This window comes from Rhincodon typus, chromosome 22 (genome assembly GCF_021869965.1).
Source record: "Rhincodon typus isolate 14 chromosome 22, sRhiTyp1.1, whole genome shotgun sequence".
NCBI lineage: Eukaryota > Metazoa > Chordata > Chondrichthyes > Orectolobiformes > Rhincodontidae > Rhincodon > Rhincodon typus.
Window position 1 is genome coordinate 1,560,576 of NC_063353.1, and position 15,541 is coordinate 1,576,116.

General features: G+C 39.5%; 1 protein-coding gene and 1 long non-coding RNA gene across 6 annotated transcripts in view; one reads left to right on the top strand and one right to left on the bottom strand.

Moving 5' to 3' along the window:
- Positions 1-14,103, top strand: part of LOC125485773 — an 86,129-nt gene extending 72,026 nt beyond the window's left edge. Inside the window, exons 4-6 of the long non-coding RNA XR_007264470.1 lie at positions 8,167-8,242; positions 11,755-11,865; positions 13,962-14,103. This is a non-coding gene — a long non-coding RNA (uncharacterized LOC125485773). The remainder of the gene's footprint in view (positions 1-8,166; positions 8,243-11,754; positions 11,866-13,961) is intronic.
- The window catches only part of nedd1 (NEDD1 gamma-tubulin ring complex targeting factor), a 44,807-nt gene that overhangs the window by 25,024 nt on the left and 4,242 nt on the right, over positions 1-15,541 (bottom strand). For all 5 annotated transcript variants that reach the window (XM_048610301.1, XM_020529271.2, XM_048610303.1 and 2 more), the window contains exons 3-7: positions 15,347-15,441; positions 15,073-15,189; positions 11,460-11,600; positions 6,887-7,116; positions 2,717-2,918 (exon numbers count right to left, since the gene is read on the bottom strand). In XM_048610301.1, coding sequence (XP_048466258.1) covers positions 2,717-2,918; positions 6,887-7,116; positions 11,460-11,600; positions 15,073-15,189; positions 15,347-15,441 — 785 coding nt within the window. The remainder of the gene's footprint in view (positions 1-2,716; positions 2,919-6,886; positions 7,117-11,459; positions 11,601-15,072; positions 15,190-15,346; positions 15,442-15,541) is intronic.

A 15,541-nucleotide genomic window follows, 5' to 3' on the forward strand; every position in this document is an offset into this window, starting at 1 on the left:
GATGACTTCAGAAATAGCAGGGCTTGATTTACAGCGTGCCACCCTAGTGAGGCATAGCAAAACATATTCAGCAATATAGAATCAGAATCTTCTAGGACAGAAGGTGCCCATTTGTCCTACTGCACTTCTTTGACAGTGTTCTCCAATTTAGTTCCACATTTCAGTTATCATTCCTTAACCTGGCATATCAGCCTTCTTCAATAGGCAACAGACATACTTGATTTTCTATGGAATCTCACTCCTCTTGCTGACTTGCTGTCACCCAGAATTCAGGGCATACTCGCCATATATGCAGTTGGAGTGCCTGCAACGTATGTTACTACCACTGACACTGCAGGGAGCTGCTTGCATCAAAAAATAATGTTTTGGACGTACACTGATTCCTCCCATTCTGCCTGGCTTACCACTCTGCTCACCTTCTACTCTCGGCCCCATCTCAATCCATACATTTGAATCCTTGCTGATCTGCTGGGACAAATGGCAGAGCAGGCTCAAAGAGGCAAATGGCCCCATCCTACTCCTATCTTCTATGTTTCCATCTGCTCTGAATGATGCAGCAAGGGTAGTAGCAAAGGGAGATAGCAGGGATTTTAACAGCAGCAAACTCCTGTTCCAGTGCAGTGGTAGGAGACAAGGGCTGGCTGTACTGGGAGGAACAATATGTATACTGCTCAAAAAAATTCAGCCCTCGTTACAAGCTCCATTCTGTAGCCACTGATTCCATTCCACTTCCTGGCCAATGTCAGAGGATAAACTGGGCCACTTGGAAACTGTGCCAAGCCACACATAGCAAGTTGCCACAAACAGTAATGCGTTAATGAGCAGATAATCTGCTATTGTGATACTGATTGAGGGATAATATTAAACAGAGTTCGGGGATAACACCTCTGGCTCCTCTTTCAATGAGAGCCACTGACTCTTTTTTTTTTAAAAAGTGCCCAGACAGTGCACAGTCTCCACAATAGAAGAAGAAAAAAGATGGGTTGAAAAATGGCAGATGGAGTTCAATCTGGATAAATGCAAGGTATTGCATTTTGGTACAGCCAACAAGGGTAGGACTTACAAAATTAACAGTAGGGCCTTGGGTAGTGTTGTAGAACAGAGGGACCTAGAGACTCAGGTACATAATTCTTTGAAGTTTGGGTCACATATAGACAGGGTGGTTAAAAAGGCATTTGGCATACTTGCCTTCATTCTTTGAGTATAGGAGTTGGGAAGTCATGTTGAGGTTGTACAGGACATTAATGAGGCCTCTTCTAGAATACTGTGTCCAGTTCTGGTCGCCTAGTCATAGGAAGGATATCATTAAGCTGCAAAGGGTTCGGAAGAGATTTACCAGCATGTTGCTGGACATGGAAGGTTTGAGTTATAAAGAAAGGCTGGGACTTTTTCCACTGGAGCATAGGAGATTGAGAGGAGACCTTATAGAAGTTCATAAAATAATGAGGGATAGACCGAGTTAATGGTAGTTGTCTTTTCCTTAGGATGGGGTATTTCAAGACAATGGGGCACACTTTTAAGGTGAGAGGAGAGGGATTTAAAAAAGACATGGGGGACAAACTTTTTATATAGAGGGTGGTTCATGAGTTGAATGAACTTCCTGAGGAAGTGGTGGATGTGGGTACAATTACAACGTTTAAAAGACATTTAGATAATTACATGAATAGAAAAGGGAGGGATATGGGCCAGGAGTGGGCAGATAGGACTAGATTAGTTTGGGATTATGTTCAGCATGGACTGGTTGAACCAAAGGATCTGTTTCTGCGTTGTATGACTCTGACTCTCCGATGTGGAGAAGTGTAGGAAAGGCAATCTCAAGACTGGGGTCTACTGAAGGCATCGCTACTTAATACAGAACATAAAAGAGACTTGAACAAGAGAAGCACAAGCATCTCCAAGGGACTGGAGAAGATCAGAGATAGTTAGGGCAAAACTATGGAGGGTTTTGAAACAGATCCCAGGTAGATCACTGTCAGATGAATGCGATTTGGATTGAGCAACATTAGGAGACCAACCCAGACAGCAGTGGAATAAATAAGTCTAAAAACAACAAAGACACAGGTTAGAGTTTCAGCAGATGACCCAAGATAGGAGGTGATATCAGACAATGTCACAGAGGTGCTGACAGGCAGTCTTATCGACGGCACAAAATCTTTGATTTCATTCATGGGATGTGAATGATGCTACAGGCCAGCACTGCTTGCCATCCCTAACTGCCCAGTGGGCAATTAAGAATCAACCACACTGCAGTGACAAACAGGTAAAGGTAAAGGTTGGCAGATTTCCTTCCCTAAAAGACATTAGTGTACCAGATGAGTGTTTTACAACAATCAATAGTGGTCACATGGTCACTTTTAGGCCAGTTTTAATTCAAGAATTTTTCTTTGAATTCAAATTTCACCATCTGCCAGGCTGGGATTTGAACCCATTCTTGATTACTAGTACAGTGATATTACCACTACACTACTGCCTCTCCGTGAAGTTGGAAGCTCAGGGTCAAATGTGATGCTAAAGAAGGCAAACAGATTGTTATTCATGATTTTATACAAAGACACAAACATGTACTGTATGGTGGCAATTAAGTGCTTTGGTATTCATATGATATAGTGACAATTCTATACCACTTCATTTCAAGATACTTGGGGTTTAAAACTAAAAGAATATCACCAAACTTAGGATTGGTTTAAAAATTTAATAAGAGTCACAGTCTACCTACCTTGAACTGTACAGAACCATTCTGAAACTTTAAGCACCGTATGGATTTCTTGTGGGCACTGACAATTTTGAGCGGTGAAGTTGTCACTCGTAAATCATACACATAAATTTTGCCCCTGATGGATCCTACAGTCAAAGTTGCTCCATCAGTCATAAAGTCTATTGCAGTCAATGGGGCTTCAACAGAAATAGTTCTCAATAACCTATGTAAAATGAATTTAACAAGATGGTCACAAAGTTTTAACTTAATTCCACAGTTCTAGTTTTCTAGATAATAAAAGGTTAATGCATTTGCGTACTATTTTTAATCATTTTTCCACAGAATGTCGATTACTTACTGACATAAAAACATGGTCATCACATTCTGGATGTTACAAGCCTGGACATAAACTTCTGTGATGCACTTGTATTTGATTTAGAAATATGAAACGTAGTTTAAATCATGAAGTGTGGTTCAAAAAGCAGGGATCATAGAGCAAGTTATGAGCAAAAGTAAAACCATTTCAAATGAAAATTTAAAAATAAGTAGTGAAAGAAAATAGTTCAAAGTATATTTTCTGAAAGCATTGCAGTTGTCACCACATTCATCATCAAGCTGAGTGCTGATTACTTAACGATGATTTCAATAACAAAATCATTTTTCACAAACTATTACACAATACAGCCGCATTTCTCCGTTCAAACCATCTTTGAACAATACTTTCACTGCACTGTATGGTCCAAGACCACGTGGAGTGTTTGGACCAATTAGTACTCGTTGCTGTATCTCATAGGGAGATATACACACATCAACTGACCAAGTTGATTTGGCAAAGTAACTAGAGCACATGCCTTTACAGAATTAGTCATTTTCTTCTACTAACAGATACCAGCAGATGACAGCGCCACTCAAAGCTCCCACCTATCTGTTCACAACTTGACAAAATAGTTCAATGCTCAATGGCAAATGATAAAAGGTAATTCCATTTAAAAGATGTATCTATGTCAGCAAAGATCATGTATTCCTTACAACAGCCTTGAAATTATAGAATAGTAGACTAAAAGGAGGCTATTCATACCACTGAGTCTATGCCGGTTCTTTTAAAAGGCAATCCTCCTAATCCTACTCCCTGATCTTTCTCCACATCTCTGCAATCTTTTATTCAAATATTTATCCAAGTCACTTTTAAAAGCCACCAGTGAGTCCACATCTGCCACACCATCCTGTAATGCATTTGAAATTCTCAACACTGTGTAGAAAAGCTTTCCCACTTCATGTTTCTGGCACTTTAATCTGTGCCTCAAGTTAGTGACCATTGAGCAAGGGGAAACTGGAAGAAGTTTACTTTATGTAAACTCTTAATCATTCTAAATACCTCAATGCAATCTCCTACTACCCTTTATTGCTTGAAGGAAAACGTCTCCAGTCTCCATGTTCCGCAGGAACTATTCTAATAAATCTCTCCAAAGTCTTCAAATTGCTCCCAGTTCCTTTTTGGTCTAGGATTGGACATAATACCCAGCTGGGGCTGTGTAAATGTGTTGTGTGGGCTCTGCGAAATTATTTGAATTTTTAAATCCATGCTTCTATTTATAAAGCCCAGAATTTTTCACTTGTTTCAGTAGTTGCATTATGCACAAAGATCTGTGCAGAAATACAAGGTCTCTTGGAGTTGTCAGGTCTACAGAAAACAAAGATATGAAAGTGGGTTTAGCAGATGAGCTGAGACAGGGGTGATACTGGGCAATGTTACAGAGAATTAAATAGGCTGTCACAGGCGATGGTGTGGATGAGGCTGAAGGCGCATCCTGTGGTCAAACATAACATCAAGGTTGCAAACATAGGAATGAGGAGGAGTAGACCAGTTGGCTGCTTTGCTCCACTATTCAGTAAAATCATGGCAAATCAATGGTAGCATCAATTCCACTTTCTTGCGTATCCCTGAAAACCTGTGACTCCCTTGTTCATCAAGAATCTAACTACCGCTGCCTTAATGTTCAATGACCCAGCTTCCACTGCTCTGTGGGAAGAGTTCCAATAACTCATGACCCTCAGAAAAAATATCCTTATTTCCCTCTCAAAAAGGCAGGTCCTTCAATTTTAAACTGTCTCCTAGTTTTAGTGATTCTGGTAAGGAGAAATGTCCGATTAGATTTTCAGAAGGCTTTTGTTAATAAAATTAGAGGGCATAGGAGCTGGTAGTATTATAAAGTATGGATTGAAGATTGGTTAACAGATACAAAAGAGAAAGCAGAAATATACAGGCCAATCTCAAGTCGGCAAATTGTTACCAGTAGAATACCACAAGAGTCAGCACTGCAATGATCAGTGCTAAGATCACAGCTGTTCGCAATCTATTTCAATGATTTGGATGTGGGGATCAATGTAGTATTTCCAAATTTGCTGCCACAAAACTGGGTGGGAATATATGTTGACAGGAGGATGAAAGGAGGCTTCACAAGGACGTAGATTGTCTAAGTGAACGGCTAGAACATGGCAAAGAGAACATAACATGACCAAATCTGATGTTATCTTCTTTGCAAGGAAAAGGTGTAGAATATTTCTTAAATTTGGTAGCCTAGTTTTTGAGTCACTAAAAGCTAGCATGTAGGTGCAATAATATATAAAGAAGGCAAGGTACGTTGGCCTTTATCGCAAGGAGATTTAAGTACAAAAGTGAAGATAGCTTCCTGCATTGTATAGAGCCTTGGTGAAACCATAGCTGGAGTACTGTGTGCAGTTTTAATCTCCTTAGCTAAGGAAGAATTCACTTGCCATTTAGGGAGAGCAACAGAAGTTCACCAAACTAAGCTCTGCAACAGTAGAATTGTCTTATGACGAGAGACTGAGTCTGCATTCCCTAAAGTTTTCAAAGGCCTCATTGAAATTCAAAATTCTTACAGGGTGCAACAGGATAGATGTTGATGCTTCCCCTGGTTACTGGTTAAAATCAGGGACATAATCTCAGAAAAAATGGGGTAAACCATTTAAGACCATGGAGGAGAAATTTCTTCAATCAGGTGATGAATTTTTGGAATTCTCTACCGCACAGTCTGCAGAAGATCAATTATCGAGTATGTTCAAAAATAGAGACTGATGGATTTCTAAAGAGAAATTACAAAGGATATGAAGATAGTATGGGAAAGTAGATGATTAGTTATGATCTAAATGTATGTCAGATGGGCTGAAAGGTCTATTTCTATAGCCACATTTCAGCATCCACCTGATAACCTCCAACTCTCTTGTTCAGAATCTACAACTGCCTTAAAACTCACATGGCAACTTTTATGTCTTTACAAGATTACTTTTTCTTCTTCTAAATTCCAATGTCTACAGGCCTAGCCTGCGCGACTTTTCCTCAGAAGATTACACATCTCCCGACTTAACACTAACACTGACAACAACCTCAGACTGGTGTCAGGAAAAAGGATGGAGTCTATAACCTAGGGAAACTGAACTTGGAGTAGTTACCAAAACTACTGGGTTCAGTCTTCCCAATATTTAATTGGGGGAAAATTCAGTCAATCCAAATGTCAGATAAGCATTCTGATCAACTAAGTGACAGTAGAAGAATCAAGAGAGCAGGTAAATATGTAGAGCTGAGTGTCATCAGAGTACATGCAAAAATTAATGTGTCTCTGGAAGACACAAGCTGCTAAGGGACAGCATGTAAATGAGAAAGAGTAGAGGGCAAGAACCAATCCACGAGAGGTTCAAATTGATCCCATGGTTATGATTAGGTAAATGAGACTGAAATCAGGAGACAGCACTCCCAATCATCTAACCACTAGTGGAGACTCGTTGGAGGAGGACTATATGGTCACCCCTGTCAAAGGCCACCCTCAATAATTTGTACATGTATGCCCTCAAATCTCTGTTCTTGCACTGCCTTTATGTTACATTGCTTCAACTCATTCTGCCAAACAAAATGCAGCACTTTACACTTGGCTACACTAAATGTAAGCTGCCACGCAGCTGCCTTTTCCACTGGCCTATCAGTCATAGTTTAAAACACTGTTTGTTCTCCTCTGTTCTCTCTACATCCAAGTCTGAGTCACCTATGCATTTTGAATTTGTGTCATGCACATCCAGTGAAGTTATTTTTCCTTCCAGGAAAAGTTGTGGTTTCAGTACTGACGATACATAATTAAGATATGTAAAGCAATTGCCAGACATGTAAAACATACTCACATCTTGCTGGACGTGTCATAGCAGTTGATCTTTTTATCCAAACCAACTGTGGCAAATAACAAATCATTCACTGGTGAAAAGCAAAGTCCAGAAGCTGGAGCCTTGTGAGCATTTTCAAAGGTGTGGTAAGGTTGTTGTGTATTAACATCCCAAAGAGTTACAGCTCCACTGTCATGAACACTTCCCAACAAAGCTTTCTTGAAGATGGAATACTTTAAATTTTGTACTGGCTGACAAAGGAAAGGAAAATCAAACAGAAATGTTTGATATGTGTAAGTGGAAATAGAAACATTTCTCCAAACAATATGAAAGAACTAATACCATTTTTTTAACATTTAAATTGTCAGTTCAGCTGGAATACAGGAATAGGTCATTCAGCCTGTCAAGCCTGCCTCTCTTTTTAATAGAATCATGGCTGATCAAAAGCTACCATAACTTTAACCTACCCCATTCCAATAACCCAGTATGCAATTGGTAAGCAGAAATCTATCCATCTCTACCTTGAGCATACTCAAAGACTGAACTTCTATAGCCTTGTGGGATAGAGAATTCCAAAAGTTCACAACCCTCTGAGAAAAATAAATTCTCCTCATTGTGGACCTAAGTGGCACTCGCCTTATTTTTAAACTGTGCTCCCTGGTTCTAAACTCATCAGCCAGGGGCAACATCTTACCTGCATTTACCTTGTCTATACCTTTCAGTCTTTTCTAAATTCAATGAGATCATCCCCTATTCTTTGAAACTCAAGAGTACACAGGCTCAGTTTGTCCTGCCATCCTGACAATAAGTCTGGTGAATCTTTGCTGCCCTCCATCTGTGGCAATAATATTTTTCCAAAAATAAGGAGACCAAGTACTCCAGGTGCAATCTAACCTGGAAACAAAGAATACTTCTAAAGAACTGATAGGTTGGCACTTGACAACTCTGGTTAACACTGCTGCCTCACCGTGCCAGGGATCCGGATTGGACTCTAGCCTTGGGTAACTGTCTGTGTGGAGTTTACACATTCTCCCCGTGTCTGCATGGGTTCCCACTGGATGTTCCGGTTTCACAGAGTTGTGCAGGTTAGGTGAATGGCCATGCTAAATTGCCCTGCAGTGTCCAGGGATGTACAGACTGGGTGGATTAACCATGGGAAATTTGGGGTTACAGGGATAGGATGGGATGGTCTTCAGAGGTTTGGTACAGACTCCATGGGCCAAATGGCCTCTTTCTGCACTGTAGGGATTCTGTGATAACAAGTTACTGATTTAAGACATTTGCTCTATTCCTCTTCACAGGCACTACCTAATCTGATGACTATTTCCAGCATGTTTTGCTTAAAGTAAATCCAATTTATGAAGAGAGCACCTTATGGTAAATATGTTGTCATACATTGTTAAGTTTTAGTTGATACTATATATTAAGCAACGTGTAACCAGTTGCTAGCCATGATACTAAGACTAAAGTGAGGTCAATTATGTCAATGCATTTTTCCAGTCACTGCATAGGAATATTCTAGTATTCTGCATAGCAACATTCAACAATCCCAATTTGCTGACAGATCAACGTGCAGATTTTCAGTATCAATATTAGGAAAGGAACATTTTGTTGGGAGCAATATGATAATTGAAAGGAGAACTCATTAACCAAACCTCTGGTTAGTATTTAGTTTTCCTCATAATTCTGATGAGGAGAAGGACAAAGAACTAGTTGACTACATTGCTGACTGAACTCCCATTCAGGAAAGTTTAATTTTTGGAACTGAACTCAACAGCAACACAAACGTAACTATCTCCCAGAGTTCAGCAGCTGCTAGAAGAGTAGAAAAACAGCAAAAATATTTGCCCAGGGTAGCAGTAACCACTAAATTAAAACAACACAATTCAGGACAATGATCAGGACCTGCTCTCTGCCTCTTACCATACCACCTCTATCCTTTACACATAACTTGTATATTGTCTCAAGCACTCAGCAACACATTATTGCAACTGGATTTCTAGAAAACATCTGATAAAGCGCAATATGAAATGTTATTGCAGAACATAAAAGGTCATAGTATAGGAGATAACATATTGGCAAGGATAGAAGATTGGCTGGCTAACACTGGACATAATTGGGTCATTTGCTGGTTGGCAACATATAAACAGTTGTGTGCCACAGGGATCAGTACTGGAGCATCAACTGTTTAAAATTTAAATAAAAGACTTGGATGAAGGGATTGAAGGTCTGGTTGCTAAATTTGTTAATGACACAAAGTTAAAGTAAATTGTGAAGAGGACATGTGGAAGTAACAAAGGGATGTAGGTTAAAGACATGACAAATGGAGTACAATGTGAAAAAATTATTATAAAACTGTTATAGAATTCCTACAGTGCAGATAGAGACCATTTGCCCCATTGAGTCTGCACCAACCCACCAAAAAACATATACCCAGATCCAGCACGCCTACCCACCCTATCTCTGTAACATTGTATTAACTATGGCTAATCCAACCAGCTTGCACATCCTTGGACATTATGGGCAATTTAGCATGGCCAATCCACCTAACCTACATATATGCGGACTGTGGGAGGAAACCTGAGCACCCACAAGGAACCCACGTAGACAAGGGGAGAACGTGCAAACTTCACGCAGACAGTTGCTCAAGGCTGGAACTGAACCCCAGTCCCTGGCGCTGTGAGGCAGCAGTGCTAACCCTGAATCACCGTGCCACCCCTAATGTAAAATTATCACTTTTGGCAAGAAAAACATAAAAGAAGCATGTTATCTAAATGACAAGATAGAGTAGTGCTCTAACAAAGAGGGATTTGAGTATCCTCGTGCATGAATCACAGGTTAGAACGCAGATATAGCAAATAGTTAAGGAAGCCAATAGAATGTTATTGCTTATTATGAGATGAATTGAATACAAAAATAGGGAGATAATGCTTCAGCTATACAGGGCACAGGTGAGACTTCATCTGCAGAATATAATATTAGTATCCTTATTTAAGGAAGAATGTAAATATTTTGGAAGCAGTTCAGAGAAGATTTACCAATTAAAAAAACATAGAAATAAAGTAAATAGGAGTAGGACTTTTTAAAAAAAATTCATTTGTGGTACATGGGTGTCGCTGACTGGCCAGCATTTATTGCTAGTTGTTGCCTCTTTATTTATTGCCCCCAGTTGCTCGAGAAGTCCTTTGAGCATGCTCCAACACTCAATATGAACATAGCTGATCATCCAGTTCAGCATCCTTGCTTTCTTGCTGTATCCGTTAATCCCTTTAGCCCTAAGAATGATGTCTATCTCCTTCTTGAAAACATTCAATGTTTTGGCCTCAATCACTTTCTGTGGGAAAATTCCACAGGCTCCTCACTCACTGGTTTAAAGATTTGTCCTTGAAGTCCTAAATGGCCTACACCATATCCTTAATCTGTGACCCCTAGTTCTGCACTTCTGGTCACTGGAAACAACCTCCTTGCATTTATCCTGGCTGGTCCTTTTCGGATTTTATAATGTTTGAATGAGATTACCCTCATTCTTCTAAACTCCAGTGAATACAGACCTATCAGATCCACACTCTCTTCTCACATCAGCCCTGCATTCCAAGACACAGCCTGGTAAACTTTTATTGCACTGCCCCCAAAGCCAGAACATTCCTTCCTCACATAAGGAGACTAAAACTAATATTTGGCATGGTGGGTTGTCTTATGAGGAAAGGGTAGGGTTAAGTTTAGAACAGGCAACATTATTGAAATATCTAAGATTCTGAGGGATCCCAAAAACGTAGATGTGGAAAGGAAGTTTTACCTTGTGCAAGAGTCTAGATATCACTGTTTAAAAATAATTATTCGCCCATTTAAGGCAAAGAAGAAAATTTTTCCTTACATCAGTTCAACATCTCTCTGCTGATGACAGCAAGAGCCCAGAGGTCCAATGTTCAGGATATATGCTCTGGCCTAGGCAGGAACACGCAGCATGACAGAGAGGATCCAATGGTCGTGGTCCACATAAGCATCAATGACACTAGGTAGAACTAGGAAAGTAGCTCTGAGGGAGTGAACTGAGATCCACTTGGGTCAAAACAAGAGACCAGAAATTCAAAGGTAATAATCTCTGGATTATTATCAAAGCCACAGCAAGTTGGTGCAGCGTAGATAAGACTAGAGAGACAAATACATGACAAAAACAAGGTGTGGAAAATGGACTTCGATTCAAGGGCAACCAATACTAAGGAAAGTGGGTGCTACACCTACATGATCAGTGCTCGAAGTACATGGAGGTGGTGTAAAGATTTACCAAAGTGCCTACGAAAATTCAATCACGGAGACAGTTAGTACCATTTTTCTTCCCTTGAAATATTAATCTAATTCCTCTTTGAAAATTATTACTGATCTGATTCCAAAATCCTTTCAGTGCATCCAGCAAGTTATTCCAATAAAGTTGCTTCAAATCAAGATCAAAGTTAATACGTTCCTGAATCAAAGAAGTCCTAAACTACATCTGACAAAACAATTCTTATTTCTATTATAAAGCCAGTTTACAAAATTAGGGAAATTGACATTTAAAAATTTGTAAACGTTAAGTACTGCTGAAGAAAGCACATACCTGACTTTTACCATGACCAAATGGAGCACTAGAAATATTAGTTGTAACACTGTGTACAATAATGTCACCACTGCGAGAACCCGATGCTATATAGTAGTCATTCCAATTGAAACATACACTACTGACTTCTTCCCTGTGATCCTGCAAAACACATATTGATTACTATAAATGGACGCTATGTTTAGATCAGCAAATGTTAAAAAAACCAAAGCAAAGATAATTTCAATGTCAAACTACTAAGAATGGTATATTAATTTGTTAGACTACCATAAATAGGAATATAATTATTTTACAGTGTGGAAGTGGTTTGGAATGCCTTGAGGTACTCTCCTTGGGAGAAGGATGCAAGTACAGAATTCAAGAAGACAGTGAAGTTCTTGAGCAGTTTGATACAAGAAGCATGGAGGTATGGAAGTTTTGGTGGGTTTAAAAGTGGACAAGTGCCAACATCCGGATGAGTTGTATCGCAGGCTGTTGTGGGAGATGAAGGAGAAAATATATAACAGGGACCCTGATCCAAATTTTTCAATCATCTCTGGTCACAGGGAAGGTGCCACAGAACTGGATAATAGCTAAAGTGGTTCCTCTTTACAAGAAGGGTAGTCGAACTATATCAAGGAACTATAGGCCAGTGAGTCTCACATCAGTGGCAACAAAACTTTTGGAGAAAATAATGAAGGAGAAAATTAATCTCCCTTTAGAGAGGCAAGGTATGATCAGGGGTAATCAGCATAGCTTTGTCAGAGGGAGGTCATGCCTAACAAAGTTGAATGAATTTTTCGAGAAGCTGATCAAGTATGTAGATGATGGCTGGGGCACTTGATGCTGTTTATATAGATTTCGGCAAGGCCTTTGACAAAGTCCCACATGGAAACTGAAAGAACAGAAAAGCTCCTGGGATCCAGGATAGTTTGGCAAGTTGGATCCAAAGTTGGCTGCGCAGCAGGAGACTGAGCTGGTGGTAGAAGACAGTTTGCATGACTGTAGGCCAGTGTCCAGTGGTGCTCCACAGGGATCAGTACTGGGAAACTTGTTGTTTATGACATTCACAAATGATGTAGATGAAAATGTCAGGGGGATAATAAGTAAATATGCAGATGACACGAAATTGGCCGGGTGGTTGACAGTGAGGACTTAAGTTTTAGGAGGATATGAACAAATCGGTCAGATGAGCAGATCAATGGCAGATGGAATTTAACCGTGTTAAATGTCATTTTGAAGTAGTAACAAGACAAGGAAATGAATAATGGCAGTACACTAGGGAGCTCAGAAGACGACAGGGATATTGGAATACTTGTCCACAGATCCCTGAAGGTTAATAGAGTGGTTAAGGCAGCATACGGGAAGCTTGCCTTCATCAGTAGAGGCATAGGTTATTAGAACAGGAACATTATGATGCACCTTTTCAGAACAGCTATTAAGCCACAGGTGGGAGTACTATGTGTAGTTCTAGTCACCACAATGTAGGACGGATGTGTTTGCACTGGGGAGGGTGCAGAAGGATTCACTAGGACGATGCCCAGGATGCAGCATTTCAGCTGCAAAGAGAGCTGGGTAAGCTCAGATCATTGCCTTTGCAGCAGAGATGGTGACCTGATAGAGATGTAGAAAGCTAATGAAGGGCACGGAAACGGTGATAGAAAACTGTTCCCCTTAGATGTAGTGTCAAGAACAAGAGGCCACACTTTTAAAGTGAAAGGTAGGAGGATTAGAGGGAATTCAAGGAAACATTTTTCATCCAGAGGGTGGTGGGAGTCTGGAATGTCCCGCCTGGGAGGGTAGTCGAGGTGAATAACCTCACAATCTTTAAAAAAAAAAGTACGTGGATGAGTATTTGAAGTGTTGGTGCATTCAAGGCTATAGGCCTAGTGCAGGAAAGTGGGACTAGTGTAGGTAGTGGCATATTCTTTTGGTGATACAGATTCAATGAGCCAAAGGGTCTCATCTGTATTTCATAATTCTACGAACAAAACACTCGGTGAACAGAAAGGTAAAAGTGACAATGTTGAAGGGAAGTAGATGAGGTTATACAAGCTCATATCTGTTTTATGCCTGCTTGTAGACTCAACCGCTCCCATAAACAGTATGTGTATTTACATTTGTAGATTTCATTCATGCTGTTATTTATTTCTACGATAGAATGACGTAGGATTCTAAGGGCCTTATTTAGTTTGCGTACCAACAAACAGCATTAATAGCCCATCTTAACTGACCTTAAGAACTTGCCCATGTGTTTGATCCTAAGGAAATTGTCAACGTTGGAACTAAAACTTATAAATATGCTACAAAATTCATTTCAAGCACACAATGTATAATTAGTTTCCAAAACTGTTAACTCCATCTGGGGTCACATCAGAATATTTGTCTTTATTTGTCTCATTGTCTTTATTTAAAATGCAAAGTGCTGGACAGGCTCAGCAGGTCCGGTAGCATCTGCAGAGACAGAATCAGAGTCAATGTTTCTAGTTTGATAAGAGTCTTCTACCATTTCTCTCTCCACAGATGCTGCTAGACCCACAGCATTTCTCCAGCATTAACAGATCCTATTTCAGCCTTCTGGCATCCATAGTGTTTTGCTTTTTATCCCATTAGAATTCTTATTTTGTATTGTCGAAATTAAAATATTTAAAAAGTGTAAGCCAAATTTCCCATTCTAAATTCTTCACATGATATATAAAAGACATGGACGTCGCCGAAAAGGTCAGAATTTAGTTAAGAGTCAATTACTTGTCGTGAGACACTCATACATGCAACTGGAGACACAGGTCAGACCAGGTATGCTGGATAGGTTTCATTTCAAGTGAACCGATTGAACATTTACAACAATGTGACAGTTTTATCATCACTTCCACAAGTGTTATATTTTAATTTTTTAAAAATTAAAATCAATTCAATGAAATACCATGGTGAGATGTAAACTTGTGTCCAAGGGATTACTAATTTAGGTCTCTAATCAGTCTAGTAATAATCACACAATTGTCATACCAGTTTTTTATATTTTTACCCAGCCGATACATCATCTACCTTAGAATTACAAGCTCTTCTCACTTTCTTGCTAGCATATCAAGCTGCTTTCATCAGTCCTCCTGATGGACAGAAGGCTGCCATGGTGAGGTGGGGTGGAAAACTACCCTTAATTTTTGCACAAGGGTCATGATCCAGCAAAGGATGGACACAAATAAGGATGTCGATCAGGTTACTCTGATTCCCCTGCCTCTGTTTGAGAGGGAATGGACAACTCTTACTGTGGTAGAATGTTGAAAGAAAAGCGTAGGCCCTTCATGGCTGCTCCATCATGCGATAAGGTCAAAGTTAATCTGATCCCGACATTAACTAGGATTGTTCTTCATAGCCTTTAACTTCTCTATTCAGAAATCTATTTCAGCCGTGAATATTTTAATCACTCAGCCTCTAATGCTTTCTGGCATAGAAAAATCCAAAGATTCACGACTTTCTGCAAAGAAATTGCTCCACATCTCCATTTATGTATGTAATTTATTTTCAAATTATGCTCCTAATTTCAGTTGAGAATGAGGGTGAACTTTTGACATATTCAGTATTGCACAGGAAACTGAAATATTCACTAACATTTGACTGTTGTTGGACAGAATACCTTCAGTGTCCTATGAGGTCTCTTCGACTTTATGTCCCAGATATTGACTGTATTATCAAGACCTCCACTTACAATACATTTGGAATTAGAATTCAGACTTAGACATGTCTGCTTTTTCTGTGGAACAAAAGAAAATTTGATTATCAAAACAGACATACAAGCTGAATAAATGGAAGACATTTTAATTAAATTAATAAAGCTTAGTTGCAAAAAGTTGCCTCAAGCATTATTCTCCAATCTTAATTAATTTTTACAGAAACAAATATTTACCTACCCCTTCAGCAAGATCTTTTATAGGAACTGGGGTGGATCTGCAGGATGACAGCACTATTTTGTCCCCACTACTTGATGAGCTCACCAAACACTGATGTGGAGAAAATTAAGGTAAAATGATTTTAGAAACAAAAAGTTATTTTGCCTTGTTATTGGAACCAAATTACTATCTGAAGAACAAAATTTGTAAATGAAG